The 14,346-nt window shown below is 36.8% G+C and overlaps 1 protein-coding gene across 1 annotated transcript in view; it reads left to right on the plus strand.

The window, feature by feature from the left end:
* Positions 1-12,451, plus strand: part of SPOPL (speckle type BTB/POZ protein like) — a 37,590-nt gene extending 25,139 nt beyond the window's left edge. The window contains exons 6-11 of the mRNA XM_055718275.1: positions 1,511-1,688; positions 1,783-1,838; positions 3,438-3,560; positions 5,778-5,920; positions 6,003-6,056; positions 8,184-12,451. Coding sequence (XP_055574250.1) covers positions 1,511-1,688; positions 1,783-1,838; positions 3,438-3,560; positions 5,778-5,920; positions 6,003-6,056; positions 8,184-8,328 — 699 coding nt within the window. The 3' untranslated portion in view covers positions 8,329-12,451. The remainder of the gene's footprint in view (positions 1-1,510; positions 1,689-1,782; positions 1,839-3,437; positions 3,561-5,777; positions 5,921-6,002; positions 6,057-8,183) is intronic.
* The last annotated feature ends 1,895 nt before the right edge of the window (positions 12,452-14,346 follow it).

The following is a 14,346-nucleotide window of genomic DNA, read 5'->3' on the forward strand; positions in this document are numbered from 1 at the left end:
ACAGCTTGGGTCGTGAAGTTTTAAGAAGCAGAGTTCTCCGTTGGCAACAGAAGACAACTTTGCTAAGCTAAAACTTTGTTGTGTGTGTGTATATCTCCTGAAATCACTCTGTGTGTATGAAAACTGTGAAATAGAGTACACAACAGCTCTATAGATTTTTTTTTCAGTGCTGTAAATAGCTAGTCTTACTGTGAAAGTGAAATTTCAGTGCTTTGGGGTATATATATATTTTTCCCCCTTAAAAGGTGGAAGAACATAAAGGATTTTATTATAATCACAAGGGGGTATGGGATGAAACAGGGCACTAAGCAATGATTCAAATCCCCAAGCTTCTGTCTTAATTGGATCGTCCCCCTCTTCTGATCTGGAGCTTGGTTTGCAGTGCTCCAACTTCTGTGAAGCTTAGCTATGCTATTTTTGCTTTATGCCAGATTTATTCCAGATGCTGTGCCTCAGGAAATCAAACAAAGCACTGATCTTAACAGTGTCAGCATTTCTCTTGAATATATAATCCTAATTTTCTGTATTTGGGAGATGCAGTTATCAAGATCTTGTAGTATGGCTCTTCCTTATGAAGGTTTTATTCTCAGGCATGTGATCTCAGACAGCAGAAGTGAAACTTGCTGGATTCTTCTGTTTTCACAACGTACTGATTAAAATGACTTAGTATGTAAAGATACATGAAAAAAAGAATGCTACTGTCTTTATGTAAAAGACTTGATGGAAAATAATAGCAGTATATTCACTTCAAATGCGCATATTTTGCAGTTTTCTTAACTAGTTCTGTACGAAAATTATATCCTGTGACCATGTGTTTCATTATTGAAGTTACCTACTACATCTTGTATTTCATTGGCTATTATTTCTAAAATAATGGCTTTTAATCTCGTTTGGAAGACAATCACTTGTGATTCCTGCCTCAGTTGGACACAGTAAAATGAAATAATGAAGGAACTATGTTACTTGCACTTAATTTGCATTATCACATTGCACGTTAAATATAAACTTACTGTAATTAAAATTAGAAATATCATACTATTCAAACTTTATGTGGATCTTCACATTTTCAGTGACCTTGTGATCCTGATGATCTGTTTAGGATTTTGTAGTGTATATATTTTAATTACACATGCGAAGAACGTTAAAGTGTTAAATTTATCTCTGAAATAGCATTAACTTGCTTTTTGATCCCACTGGTATCCCAAAACCCATATCTGTCCTTGACTTACTTACTCTGGCATTTCTGTCAGGTGGCATGTGGTATTGTGCTCTCTCTTTTTGTTTTGGTTGGATAAATACACAATATTAGAGTCTGTATGTAAAGCTGTGTTTGTTTTATGATACTTAAACCAATGCTTTACAGTTTGCTTTTATGGCTCTGGCCTAATGCCAGAAACTACTGTTTTTTGCTTTGCTTTGGAATTGCTGAAGTTCTAGCAATAGGTACTGTAATTTATTTATTGTTAGCATTCAGTTATGAAGGAGTTGTCTTGCTGTGATTTTCTGTTAGGTAAGCGTGGTCCAAGACTCAGTAAATATATCAGGACAGTCTAATACAAACACTTTGAAGGTACCTGAATGTCGACTAGCAGAAGATTTAGGGAATCTCTGGGAAACAACAAGATTTACAGATTGCAGTTTTTATGTAGGAGGACAAGAATTCAAAGCTCATAAATCTGTCCTTGCAGGTACTTTCTACTTTTGTATTGCTATTATTTTGTAATTTAAATTGCTAAAAGTTTAAAATTTGATTATATTTAATATTTACCTTTCTTGATACAGCACGATCTCCGGTTTTTAATGCAATGTTTGAGCATGAAATGGAGGAAAGCAAAAAGGTAAGCCTGACAGAAAACTTTACCTGTAAATATTTGTACCTTATGAAAAAGGGGAAAGTTGCAGAGATCTTCAAGTATTGCCAGTTGAGGAAGATGAGTACTGCATGGTGGTGCATGAGTGGAGGAGGTACTACTCCTGAACACTCTCCTGTTGAGTTCTGGGGGAGTTTCTTTGCGTAGAAAAAGCAGATAGGGCTGACCATACGGATGTTCTGGAGGGAGGATTTGTTCTTTCAGGTACTATCTGCCCGAGATCAGTGTTGGTTGGTTGTTTTTTTTTTAACATTAGCTACTGATGTAGTTGACCTAGTAATCTCTTCCCCTTTGTGCTTTTATTCCTTCACGTAAGCTGATTGACTTGATTAAGATTTTGCTGTAGTGCATTAAAACATTTTATATGGTAGCTATGACACAAACAATAGGTGAATTATGACTCAAACTAAGCCCGGAGGCAGTGAAGCTCTCCTCATTCACAGTTCCTGCAGGCACTTGACCTGTATAAGTGTTCTGGAAGGGTAGTTACTTAATCAGCAGAGAGCTGCTTCTGCTTTTATGAGGGGTTGTTTGTGTATTTCATGAAGAATAATATCTAAAATGGGTTGGTTACAGGCAGAATCCATGAAAAAGCAAGGGACTGATCAGCTCCCTCAAGGACTGTAGTAGGTGATCATCACTTAGTTACGGAGGCTGCAATGGTGCCACTTGTGTGAACAAATAAATCAGAGAAATATGGTGCTGTAGCACAACAGTGTTTCACTGACGTGGTGTTTTTCTCCGCTGCACTTCTCTAGTCTGGAAACTTTCACAGGTAGAATTGGAATATTGGAAGCATTTTATCGAGATTTTTGGACTGAAAGAAACTTGGACGTGTCACAGCTTCAGTAGTGCAGCCCTACTCCTAAATGCTGTATGTGGTTCAGTGGACAGGGAACCAGAACGTTTACATCTCATGGGCTGATAGATAGCCTGTGAGTTTTGTACTCCGTTCAAAAGTCTGTTGCTTGCTTGTATATCTTTGACATTATTTCCTACTTCATTAGTTGCTTATAGGGAATACTATTAGAGCATGGATGAAGCACACAATACCACAGTTCTATCAGGACAGTCTTCAGCTACACAATGTCAGCTAGATGTGCTGCTTTGTTTGCTTTTTGGATTCTGAGAACAAAACAGGCTGTGTTGACTCAATTTAAGTCAAGCCAAAAATGGCTCACTTTGTCTGCTGCTCTGACTTGTGATGTTCCAAACACATCATTGTCAAGCTGGAAACTCTGCACCACTTTTAAATATTTCTGAAACTGTGCCTTGAGTTTTATGTACAGCCTGTGCAATAGAGTCCAGAATTAGACATTTCTAGAAAAAAAAAGCAGCAATAACTTTTTATTGTTGAGGCTTTTCCAACAGATTTCTGCCTGACTTTAAGAGCTACTGATTTTGATTACTTTTTGCTTAATATGGTTGAATGTTAACTTAAATGTGTAAGAATTTTTGTATGATGGATGGCAAATGCTCGTAGTGTCCGTGCAGATGATACTTGATATGTTCACTTTAAAGTTGTAGCTAAACCAGAGGCTTTTATTGATTATTCTTCTTCACCAGAATCGTGTAGAAATAAATGATGTAGACCCTGAAGTTTTTAAAGAAATGATGAGATTCATTTACACAGGAAAAGCACCAAACCTTGAAAAAATGGCTGACAATTTGTTGGCAGCTGCAGACAAAGTAAGTAACGGACTCCGGTTCTCAAACCTAATCTTTGTAACATTCTTCTAAAATAAAAGTATCTTTTCAGTTTGATATATATTTTGATATTAATATGAAAACCAGATCTCATCAGAAATGGAGAAAGATGGGAGAGAACAGACTTATCTTTAGCAGTAGAAGTCTTATAAATATTTCTTGATCAGAAGTTTCAGATATTAATTATACTTACTATCCAAATTTTTTTATCAGCAATATGATTTGGAAAATTGGTCTCAAATGAAATGTATTCTAGATCTTCGTATTCTTAAAGAGGATTTATACAAGTGTTTGAATTAACTCTGCTCCCTAAAATACTGCTGCTTCAGACATTTTTTGTCTTCCTTACAAATATAGTAATTCTAATCTTTCATAGCTTCTGTATTGGGCTCTTTTCTATTCTTTAAATTGTTGCTCTGTGAAATATTTTTTTTACTATTTTTGAGGTGAGGGGACTTATAACAGCACAGAAATTAAGGTGAGATTATTCCCTTTCATAGCATCATTTACAGTTTTTCTTACACTTTAAAAACTTGACCCATACCTTGGTTTTATTCTTCACTGCTTTAAAACTTGGGTAGAAATTTTAGTTAACTTTCCTCAGAGGGCACACAGTTGTCTTTCCCTGAGGAGGCGTAAGTAGTTTAGAATCCGGAAAATACTAATTTCAGTTTGTGTAATTGGAAACTTTTTTCACTCTCAGTTGAGTGTGGCAATTTGTTAAACTAACTTTGCAATTTCTGCATTGGCTGTGCAGTCATATCCGTAAAACATTAGTGATAAAACCAGCCTATTCTCATAATCAATCTCAATTAAGTCATTTAAGGTAGTGTAAGTCATCCCAGTAGTTAATTTCAAGAAACACTTATTTCTTTTCTGGCAGCTTAATGTGTTCTGTTTTTTGGTGTTTGTTTTTTTTTTTTTCATCATCTCTTGACCTGATGCTGCCCTTTGACTTACCACTCTTTTCACCTGTCACTGCCAGCATCTCACCTTCCAAAGCTGATGGTCTTTTGTTAAGTTTCAGTACACTCAAGCAGGAAGGGGAAATGGTGGTGTTTTATGAATGATGGCCTTTATTTAGGGCATGATTGATAAATGTAGAGAATATTATAATGTACAGTTGCATGCTTGTCCACAATACCAGAAAACAAAAATGGTGATCTAGGAGGTCCCTGTAGCTTTTTGTAACAGTAAAAAACTGCTAGAAAATTTTTGCTATTTGTTCTGAATGTGAAATAATAATAATCTAAGAAATGAGTGTTCTGCATATTACCAAAGGCATTACACTGCTGAATTACCTGGTGGGTACAGATTGTTGCAATTTATATGTATTTACTGTAAGTAGAGGTAACCTGAGGAATACTGTAGTAATAAAATGGAAGTAAAAATGCATAGGTCTAGATAGATGTTAGCCTAATAAATTGAGTTTTCTTAAGTGGTGTTTCTTTGTTGCATGAACAGTTGCTAACACAAACGTGTGACTGGCAATTTGAATATATGCCACTTATGTGGCTGAAATTCTTTTTGGACTTGAAAACTGTATCTGAAAGATGCTAAACTAAATGGGATGAGTAAGATCTCAGTAGAAATGTATACAGCTGAATGAAACCTGTTCAGACCATGGCATGCCTCAAGAAAGCACAGTTTATTCACGCAAATATAATGTGGGAATGCAATTACTCAGTTTTCTGGTAGGCTGTGTCAAGGGTATGGAAGAAATTAAGAAATTCAGATGGGGATGGGGCTAAACTTGGAACAAGGTAGTTTCAAACAGGCTAATGTATTTTCCCTTGGACAGTTTAACAAATACTTTCCATTGTATAATTTCTTGTCTCTTGCTTAGAGATGTAACCCCATCTAATGATGATTTTGATAAAGAGCCCATGTCTGTTCCTTGCTCTTTTTTCCCTTACCAAACTGAAGGAAAAAGAAAACTTCTGAATAAGTTGGTTTTGTTGTTTTATTAAAAGTTCTCTTAGTAAGCATTTGCTCAGTTTGTGTCAAACCTAATGCATTTCTTACCCTTTGAGGACTCATCAGTGCAGCATATTGAATTTTGAATTACCTGTTTGGAAGCAGTTTGTTAAGTGTGGGAGGCACCAAGCATTTTCATGACTGGAACTGTGTTAAGCTGTAGAGATAACGGTAGAAAGAACGAGTTTGAAGAATGATTAGTGTAGTTTTTTCTTTTATCAGTATGCACTGGAACGGCTGAAGGTCATGTGTGAGGAAGCACTGTGTAGTAACCTCTCGGTAGAAAATGTTGCTGACATTCTTATCCTCGCAGATTTGCACAGCGCTGAACAGTTAAAAGCACAAGCAATAGACTTTATTAACAGGCAAGTAATATTTGAGACTCTAAATATATTTGTATTTATGCTTTGTGTACCTTTTCAATATTAGCACAGTTCTCTCTTACAGGTGCAGTGTTCTTAGACAACTTGGGTGTAAAGATGGGAAAAACTGGAATAGCAAGTAAGTTTCCCTGCCTCACAATGTTCTGTGCAAACAATGCTAAACAGACTGCAGATCTTAAGAACTGTTGATTCATTTCCACACTGCTGAGGGCAGTCACTGATCGGAAGTAGGCTTCAGCAGATGCTAACCCGGTTGTGATTGTGACTTCCTCCTTAAACGACAGGGACAGTTAACTGCCCTTCGGTGTGAGATCGTAACCGTAGCTGGCTTTCCTTCCTTTCCTAGGGACACAGCAGTGCTGTGAGGTGGTGTCAGCAACCTTTATGAAGGAAACCATTCTCTTGACTAACCAGGTTTGTGGCTGGAGGAGTGACAACCCCAGTGTGGTTTCCAGACTTCCTTAGGTCAATCTGAGCCTGCAGCCTTTCCAAAGAAAGGAGGGCAGTTGCTCTTTTTGCCTTAGGCAACATGTTTGTGCACCTTCCCCCATGCCAGCGCTAGTATTGAGGCCACACAACTGGTCAGTCAGGTCCCTCTGATCTGGCTGAGTCCGTAAGTGCTCATGCCTACACTGGAAATAGGTTGAGAATATGTGGGACTGTAGGACAGATTGCAGCATATGTTTAGAACAGCTCAAGTGAATCATGGAATAGAAGACAGCCAGCTTCAGAATAGCCAGTGGTAGGCTGGAACAGTAAAAGAATAGCAGAGCACTTATTACTTACGGTCAGAATCTCCAGAGAAGTTATAAGCTGTGTTGTACCAGTTAATACTAGTGTTTCGCTTTTTTTTTTTTTTTTTTTTTTTTAAAAAAAGGCCAGAAACATCTTCACAGGCCTATTGATTAAGCATTACATGGACAAGGAAGTGGGTGGTGGAAGGTAAATAGTAAAATGCCAGTAGGAAAATTAAAAAAGATAAGTCAGAATGCACAATAATGTAAACTAGTTGACATGTTCCTTCTCAAGTGATTTGGAATTTACTGAGCTGAATTCTGCCTTTGGTAATTGGTAGTGAAGATGCTGGTCATCTTAACTTCAGCTAAAGCATCTGCAATAAACCAAAGAAGTAATGTGAGAGGGCCTGGTTTAATTTACTGGCTCTGGGCACCAGGGAGTATGAACTTTGGTTTTGTTTCTTCAGGCACTTACCTTTACTGACTTGCAGCAGAAGATTAAAGGCTTGCATTAGAAATCTGCAAAAGGTTTTTTTAGAGATCGTATAGTGTAGAGGTCAGCTGTTAACTTTATGCTTGACAGTGGTCCTGAAGCAGTGTGAAGGTGTGAAGGTGCTCATGAGAGGCTTTTGAAATTGCAGGGCCGTGGAAACTTGGGCTTGAGGCATAAGCTGTTGGTTCCAAATTACAAATTGATCCTGTGTCAATGTGGGATGCATCCCAACCAGTGTAATATTCTTCATGTACAGAATGGATTTTATGGTTTTATTCTACATTATTTCATAAGAAAGTAAATACATAGTTTTTAATCACCTGGATGTCAGTGTTCTACTTGCTGAAATCTGTTGTTCCTTCTGTGTTAGTTCAAAATCAACAGTGGCCATTGAAAGCCATTCTAAATGTAGTCCGTTATCTTGTACTGAAGAAAGAGTAAATGTTCTCAAGTATGCTCTACTGGTACTGTAACTGCGAGCTCCCAGTAAAGGGTTCTGTAGTTAGCCAGCTAATCTGTCTTTGTGGCTTTTCTAGTGCATGAACTACATCATTTTTGCTGCAGTTTCAGCTGATTCATCTTATCATCCTTCTCTCTCCCCAAACTGAGCATGCCCTTCTAGGTAATGAGGTTACCGTGTCTTCCCTTGCCTTTTGTCTCTGCACTAGACCTCGCTTCTAATTTCCCTCTTATTTTTATTGGTTTTCCTGAGCAATTTCAAGGCAGTTATCTTTACACGGTGCCCAGTATTGGACACTATTTGCTACCTGAGGTCTTGCTGGTACAGAGTAGAGCAGAGTAAGTACCCTGTGTCCTACATGTGATGATATTAATATAACCAAATTGCAATTTGCTGCCTTTGAATGGCAATTTTACTGGCATTCATAAAGCCTAGTGTCTGATAGTGCTCAACTGCTCTTCTGCAGTAGATCTGCCTTGCCTGCTCTTCTCCACTGTGCATTTGTGCATTTGGTTTGTAAAATTGTGTGACCATTCTTAATACTTCTGTTTTCAGCCAAGCAACAGACATAATGGAAACAGCAGGTTGGAAGTCCATGATCCACTCCCACCCTCACTTAGTAGCAGAGGCCTTTCGCGCACTAGCATCTGCACAGTGTCCACAGTTTGGCATTCCACGCAAACGGCTAAAACAGTCATGAAATCTTCCATGAACTTTAGAGAAATTGAATTGACTCTACTCCTCCATGTCCAGAGGTGTTTTCACAAACCATAACAAGAGTTTTTGTTATCCTTGTCCACAGAACAGAAGCTGAAAAAGCCTATTGTTTGCTTTTCAGATGGATAATTTATGGTTTAATCCTCAGCTTTAAATTAGACTGATTACTCTAATTCACTGAAAGGCCTTAAATTATCTTCAATGACTCTCTAGTCCATATAGTTTAATGTATCTTGATTTTTTTATTATTATTTTTAAATGTGCCTTGTCTTTTTGACTAGGCTCTGCAGGATTGCACTAGCTCCATAATGCAGTAAAGTTGATAACTGAAGATTAATTTTTGAAAGGGATCTTCCATTATTTTCAGAAGAAAAGAAAATGATTATAGTTTGGTCCTGTGCTAACTGGAAGGTTTTAACTAGCCTCTCATTAGAAGCACTTGAACCAGAGGCACATCATGTACCCTAGACAAGTGCTAAATATAGGGAGAGCCTGTTTACCTTCAGCAGATGCCTATAGGCTATTTATGGCAATATACTGCTTTGAACATAATTTATTTTTCATTGTGGGGGCAAATATGCAATGGTTTGGCCCAAAAATGTATTTTCATTACAGTTTGTAATGCTTATTGTGTGTGTGTCAAAGCTGTCCAAATGGTAAAAAGAAACACAGAATAAACCTCTTGCTTGTGTTTCTTTACGGTCCATCATTAGTTTACATTTAATGCAGAACTGACCGAGAGGTAAAGAGTTCAATGTGAAAACAGAATAGTGTTGTGTATGGAAAAAATATATCCCACGTGTATGGTTTCATAGAAAAGTAAAGGATGCATAGAATGACCAAATGTAAATTGAAGAAATGGGCCAAATGGATTCTGAATATGCACTTTTAACGTGTAACTTTTGTATGTTGTGTGGTACATATATATTTTGCTTTTGATGATAATGAGGTACAGGTAATTGTGGCTTAACTTTTTAGATACATTTTAAGATGCCCACAGCCACATGGGATTTAGTTTTGTTAGAAAGAAAGGCATGTCTTTTTAAGACTCAATTGAAGGTGGCTATTGCAAGCTTTCATATTTAACTAACAGAATATTTTTCGCTTATTTGAAAAAGGCATGTGAATGGTAAAGTTTTGAAGGGATTTTTTTCCCATCTTGACGGATGTGCACAGCTTCCATTAACACCTAAGGAGGTTACGTGCACATCAAGAGGAATATTTCCCCAAAATGTCAGATGGTATTTGCAAGCAGAGACTTGCTCAGTCTTGCATTTCAGTTATTGTGCTAGCATTGTGGATGGTATTGAAATTCTGCATAATGTGAAAAGGATGAAACATTTGTAAACTGCTTGTCATGGGCCAGTTCCTTATTATATAAATCTTAGCTTTAATATCAACATCCTCAGTGTTTGATAGCTTTGTTTACAATTGGGAGGAAAATTCTGCAGTAGTGCACACTCTAAATGTTTCCTGAGTTATTGCATTGAGTTTACTGTAATAGTGATAATATGCTATATTTCTTTTCTGGGAAGACTTGGGTTTAGCAGTGGGGAATGGGAGGAGATCTCACCTAATTTATAAACATATTTGCATAAGGGTTTTAGTTTCTCTATTAAAAGGAGTTATGCAGGGAGGAGAGAGGAAGAATTTCAGATTTACCATCTTAAAAATCTATCTCCATCCTCATTTCATTAAGATTCACCTAAATTTGCGCTGAACAAAATTTTTAGAGGAAAGAGTGTATAGTTTTATACTTTGGCATCTAGTAAACCATTAGCAAAGATAAATTGGAAAAAACGCCCGGTCCAAGTTTGAAGAATAAAGTAACCTCTAAATGTGCATTTTCTTCTTACCTTCTAACTAAATCTTTGATGGATAAAGTGTAAAATCAGAAACTTTAATAGTATGTAAGGCATCAAATTATATATTTACAAAGATTTATCCTTTTATCAATTTTTAAATATTTATCTAAAATAAGGTCTCGTAAGCATTCTTCACAATAAGATGTAAAGATAATTGTTCCCTCCAAAATAGTGATGTTTTTGCTGCACTGTGTAATGCGTTAGAACTATATATCCTCATACTTATCACTGGTAAAACTTGCAGCTCTGACATACGAAGTGACTTGAATATTTAATGCTGTAATGATTGTCCAGTTCAGCTTGTTCTAAAGTAACAACATACAGTAGTCAAATGGAAAGCTTAGACTTCCATGAAAACTTTTCTTTTAGAAGCTTAATAGCACACTTTGTACCAAAAAATGTCAGACACTGTGCTGTACTATTGTCTTCATCATAGAGTGTCCACTTCTCAAGTCAGGCAGTGTATACCATGCATTAACAGGAAAAAAACCCCACCAACCCAACAAGAATGACAATTGATTTGTTTAGATTTGATTTTATTTATTATGTATGTTTTCAAGGTTTGTCAGCTCTTAAGAAAAAGGTAAAATGGTTGCCATATTCTTAAGTGAGTGCACTAATTTATTCACTGCTTCTATTCTTTAATAACTACATGCAGTGTTCTCACTGGAACGGGATAGCTGGTAATTGCAACCTTCTCCTTTGGATTCAGTAGCTTTTTTTATTCTCCACATCTCAAGAGCTTGCCCTTTAAACCTCAGTTGCCAGTTCTAAGTGCAGCAGATATAAGACTATCTCATACAACGGACAGGTTTTTTTTCAGGCTGAAATCTTAGCGGGGGTTTCTTAGTTTTCTATACAGATTAGGAATATAATGTATGAAGGTGCCATGTTTTGGCTTGCCAACACTACTCCCTCAGATACGTGTGAACCACCGCTTCCATACTTCTCTGGGGAGAACCCTGCATGTGTCCTGTGTGTGCGTGCGCGTGTGTATGACTGTGTGGTGTTTTTTGTCAAGAATGACTTTGACTTTCTAAAAATAAGGACTCAAATTTGCTGTTAAAATGCTACTATGTATTATATATATATCTTATTTTTTTTTCCCGTTTGAACCTCTCCTAAGGAGATACTTTGGGTGGAAGATGCTTCAATAAATCCTTATCTCCTAGTCCATTTACTGCATGCAGAAGTATGAACACATTGTGCCTTTTAGGAAACTGTTGTAATGATGAAGAGAAGATTTAACAGGATACAAGATCTTTTTAAAAGGGATTTTTAAAGGTGAAGGAGAATGCTATTTGATACACAGTTGAGATGGAAAAGTTACAAATTACCCATGTGAGCTCTCTTGCATGTTGATTCTTGCTTCCTAAATTCAGTTTCACTGAGGTAAAAACTACACACAAAATAAGCATTACAGATACAAGTTAAGTAATGGTATATTTTTGTGAAAATGTGAAAATATTTGCTGTTACAAAATAAGTGTATGTCAAAATGTGATAATCATGGACACAAAGTTAGTTTTACAAGTTACTCTAGTTCTGATGTTTTTCTAAACGTTGAGTACTTAGTATAAAATTCACCTTTGCACAGAAGGTCAGTAGAAGATCTACATGGAGATTATGTTCCTTTTAAATGCTCGTGGTAAGATTTCTCCCTTGGGAGAATAAAACTATGTGCAGTATTTGAAACTGTGTTTCATAAAAGACAGTGAATTGCAAATGTGAGGTATTGCTACCTGAAATATTGTTGAATTTTACAGTTGGTTAAAATTTCTAAGCTTAATTGATTTATTTTTTTGTAATTGACAAGTGGAATGTTAACTGTCCTCTTTGTCTGGTGTTGATAGCATATTTAGTGCAGAGTTTAGCTCCTTAGCTAACAAGATACTGACTTAATCTCATAACCTGGCTTCTGCTTACAGTAAATGGACTACGTTTGTAAAGGGAATTCACTATTTCAAGTGTTTTGCAAGGAACTTCACTGTATTTGTAACCTGGTTTTTGAAGGCTTAAGATCAATGAGTCCTATTTTAGAAATTAAACCAGTGAAATAACTTAGACCTGTTTTGGGGTGGAAATGATTAAAGAGAATTCAGATATGTAAACAGTTGTATCAAACCATCCAGCCTTTTTTATCAGCTGATGTTAATGGTGAAATACTTTTTGTACCTTGTTGCTGAAAATATTTTTGCATTTCAGCACATCAAGTTACAATAAAGTTGTTACTTATACAGAATGTGTCTGTGTGGCTTGTATATGTTTGGTTTTTTTTTTTTCCCCCTGTATATGTTCCCAATGGCTACCTTAACCTTTCTCAAAGGAGAGAAGCATTTTATTAGCACTGTCAATCAGTCTAGTGTAAAATATGCTGCTGTCCTTCTGGAAACCTTTCCTGGGGAGGATCATATTGCAGTCTTGCTCTGATCTCCATAACTTTGTTATTTTTTCCATTTTGACACTCAAATAACTTAGACCTCCGAACAGCTTGTAACTTGCCTGAGAAATGACTGCCTTTATACAGACTGTCAGAACCGATGCTCAGTGGGAAGAAGAGTTGATCCTGTGGTAATGAAGATGGGCCTCATGGTTTCCAAGAGATTTGGTTTCTTTTTCCATTTACCATTGCAAACCGTCTTGTTTTTTTTTTTTTTTCTTGTCAAGGAGTATAGGCTTATTGTGACCACAGAAATGTTGCTTGCATTTGTTATGGGAGCAGTGGTATGTAAGAATAATCTGTCTGGGCAGTTCGTGGGGTGTAATACGCTTACCGATACCTTGCGAAGACAAGTAGCGCTACTGATAGGCTGCTCTGTATTTGACTTTGGATGCACCAAACTCCAGAAAACCATGATGCCAAGGTAAGTTTATAAACATGATGCAGGTCATTTGAACACACGCAGTTACCTGTCTTGTGTTATTTAGGCTACGGCAAGAATGTGGCACAGTCAACCACTGCAGTTCTTCCTAGGATGACTTGGGTAACAAATAAGGATACCTCGCTGTCGTCACAGGGCGGTCTTGAGTATCTCAGCACAGCACGTTGCTGTTTTGTGTGTAGGTACATGCAAAATTCTCAATGTTTGCTTAAAACATACATCCCTTAAGTTTCTCTGTAATGATTCAGCTCAAAGTTCCTTGTGGGGCTTATATGAACAATGGCATGACTTACACCTTCCCAGACAGTTTAGTAACCTCCAAGGTAAACGTGACTGGTTACCACTGTGAATGGTAATGAAAATTATTTATTCAATCCCTGAAATCTGAAGCTCAGTTCAAGAATTTGGTGAAGAATTGTTAAACTTCACTAATTTGTTGGGTTTTTTTAGAAGGCTGTATTTTTATCCTTAGTCTTCATGAAGTAATTTTTCTTCTGTTTATCTTGTCATCATACGAAAGTTTTCTTTGTTATTCAGCAAAACGGGTTCAATTAGCATTGATTGAAAAAAGCAACTATTTTCCTTCTAAAATGAAGTCTAATAGTCCTTTGTGTGGAAACCAGGCACACAAATAAAGCTTTTCCTCCTTTTAGTTGAATGTTTCTGCTAAAAGGTTTTATGGTCTTAATTTATCTGAATCTTGGTTTAACTAAGATATTACTAGTAACAACTTTAGCAGCTTTCTGAGAATTCTCATTTGAAGTCCAACATACATCCTTCCCTTTTCTTTAGAAGCGGAAAGGAACCTTGGTTGGTAAGATATGCTGTTAGAGTAAAAAGCATCTCTCGCTGTACAGAACTGCCCCTGCCATACGCTGAAGGCATAGTTTGATGTCCTACCGAGTAGTGCCAGCTTAAGCAGTCCCTGTCACTGCCACTAGAAGTATTTCACAGCGCAGCCTGAGCCATCACAGGTGAGAAATACAGATTCAAGTGTGTCCCTGAGCCACTTCTCCAGACATCACAGCTGTTACGAACTAATCATGACATCTTAACTTTATCATGAGAAATACTGATTTTTTTTCTAAGATCTTACCTAACTTACTGTTTTATTAAGTAATTCAGTACACGTAGCTATGTTTATATGGAAGAATAAACCTTGTAATATTAGTGGTTTTCTATTTTTGGATTACTTTTGTTATAATTACTGTTTAAGTTAGCATTACCCATTCCACTACTTGCCACATTTATTAAG

This window comes from Falco cherrug, chromosome 8 (assembly GCF_023634085.1).
Source record: "Falco cherrug isolate bFalChe1 chromosome 8, bFalChe1.pri, whole genome shotgun sequence".
In the NCBI taxonomy this organism is placed as follows: Eukaryota; Metazoa; Chordata; class Aves; order Falconiformes; family Falconidae; genus Falco; species Falco cherrug.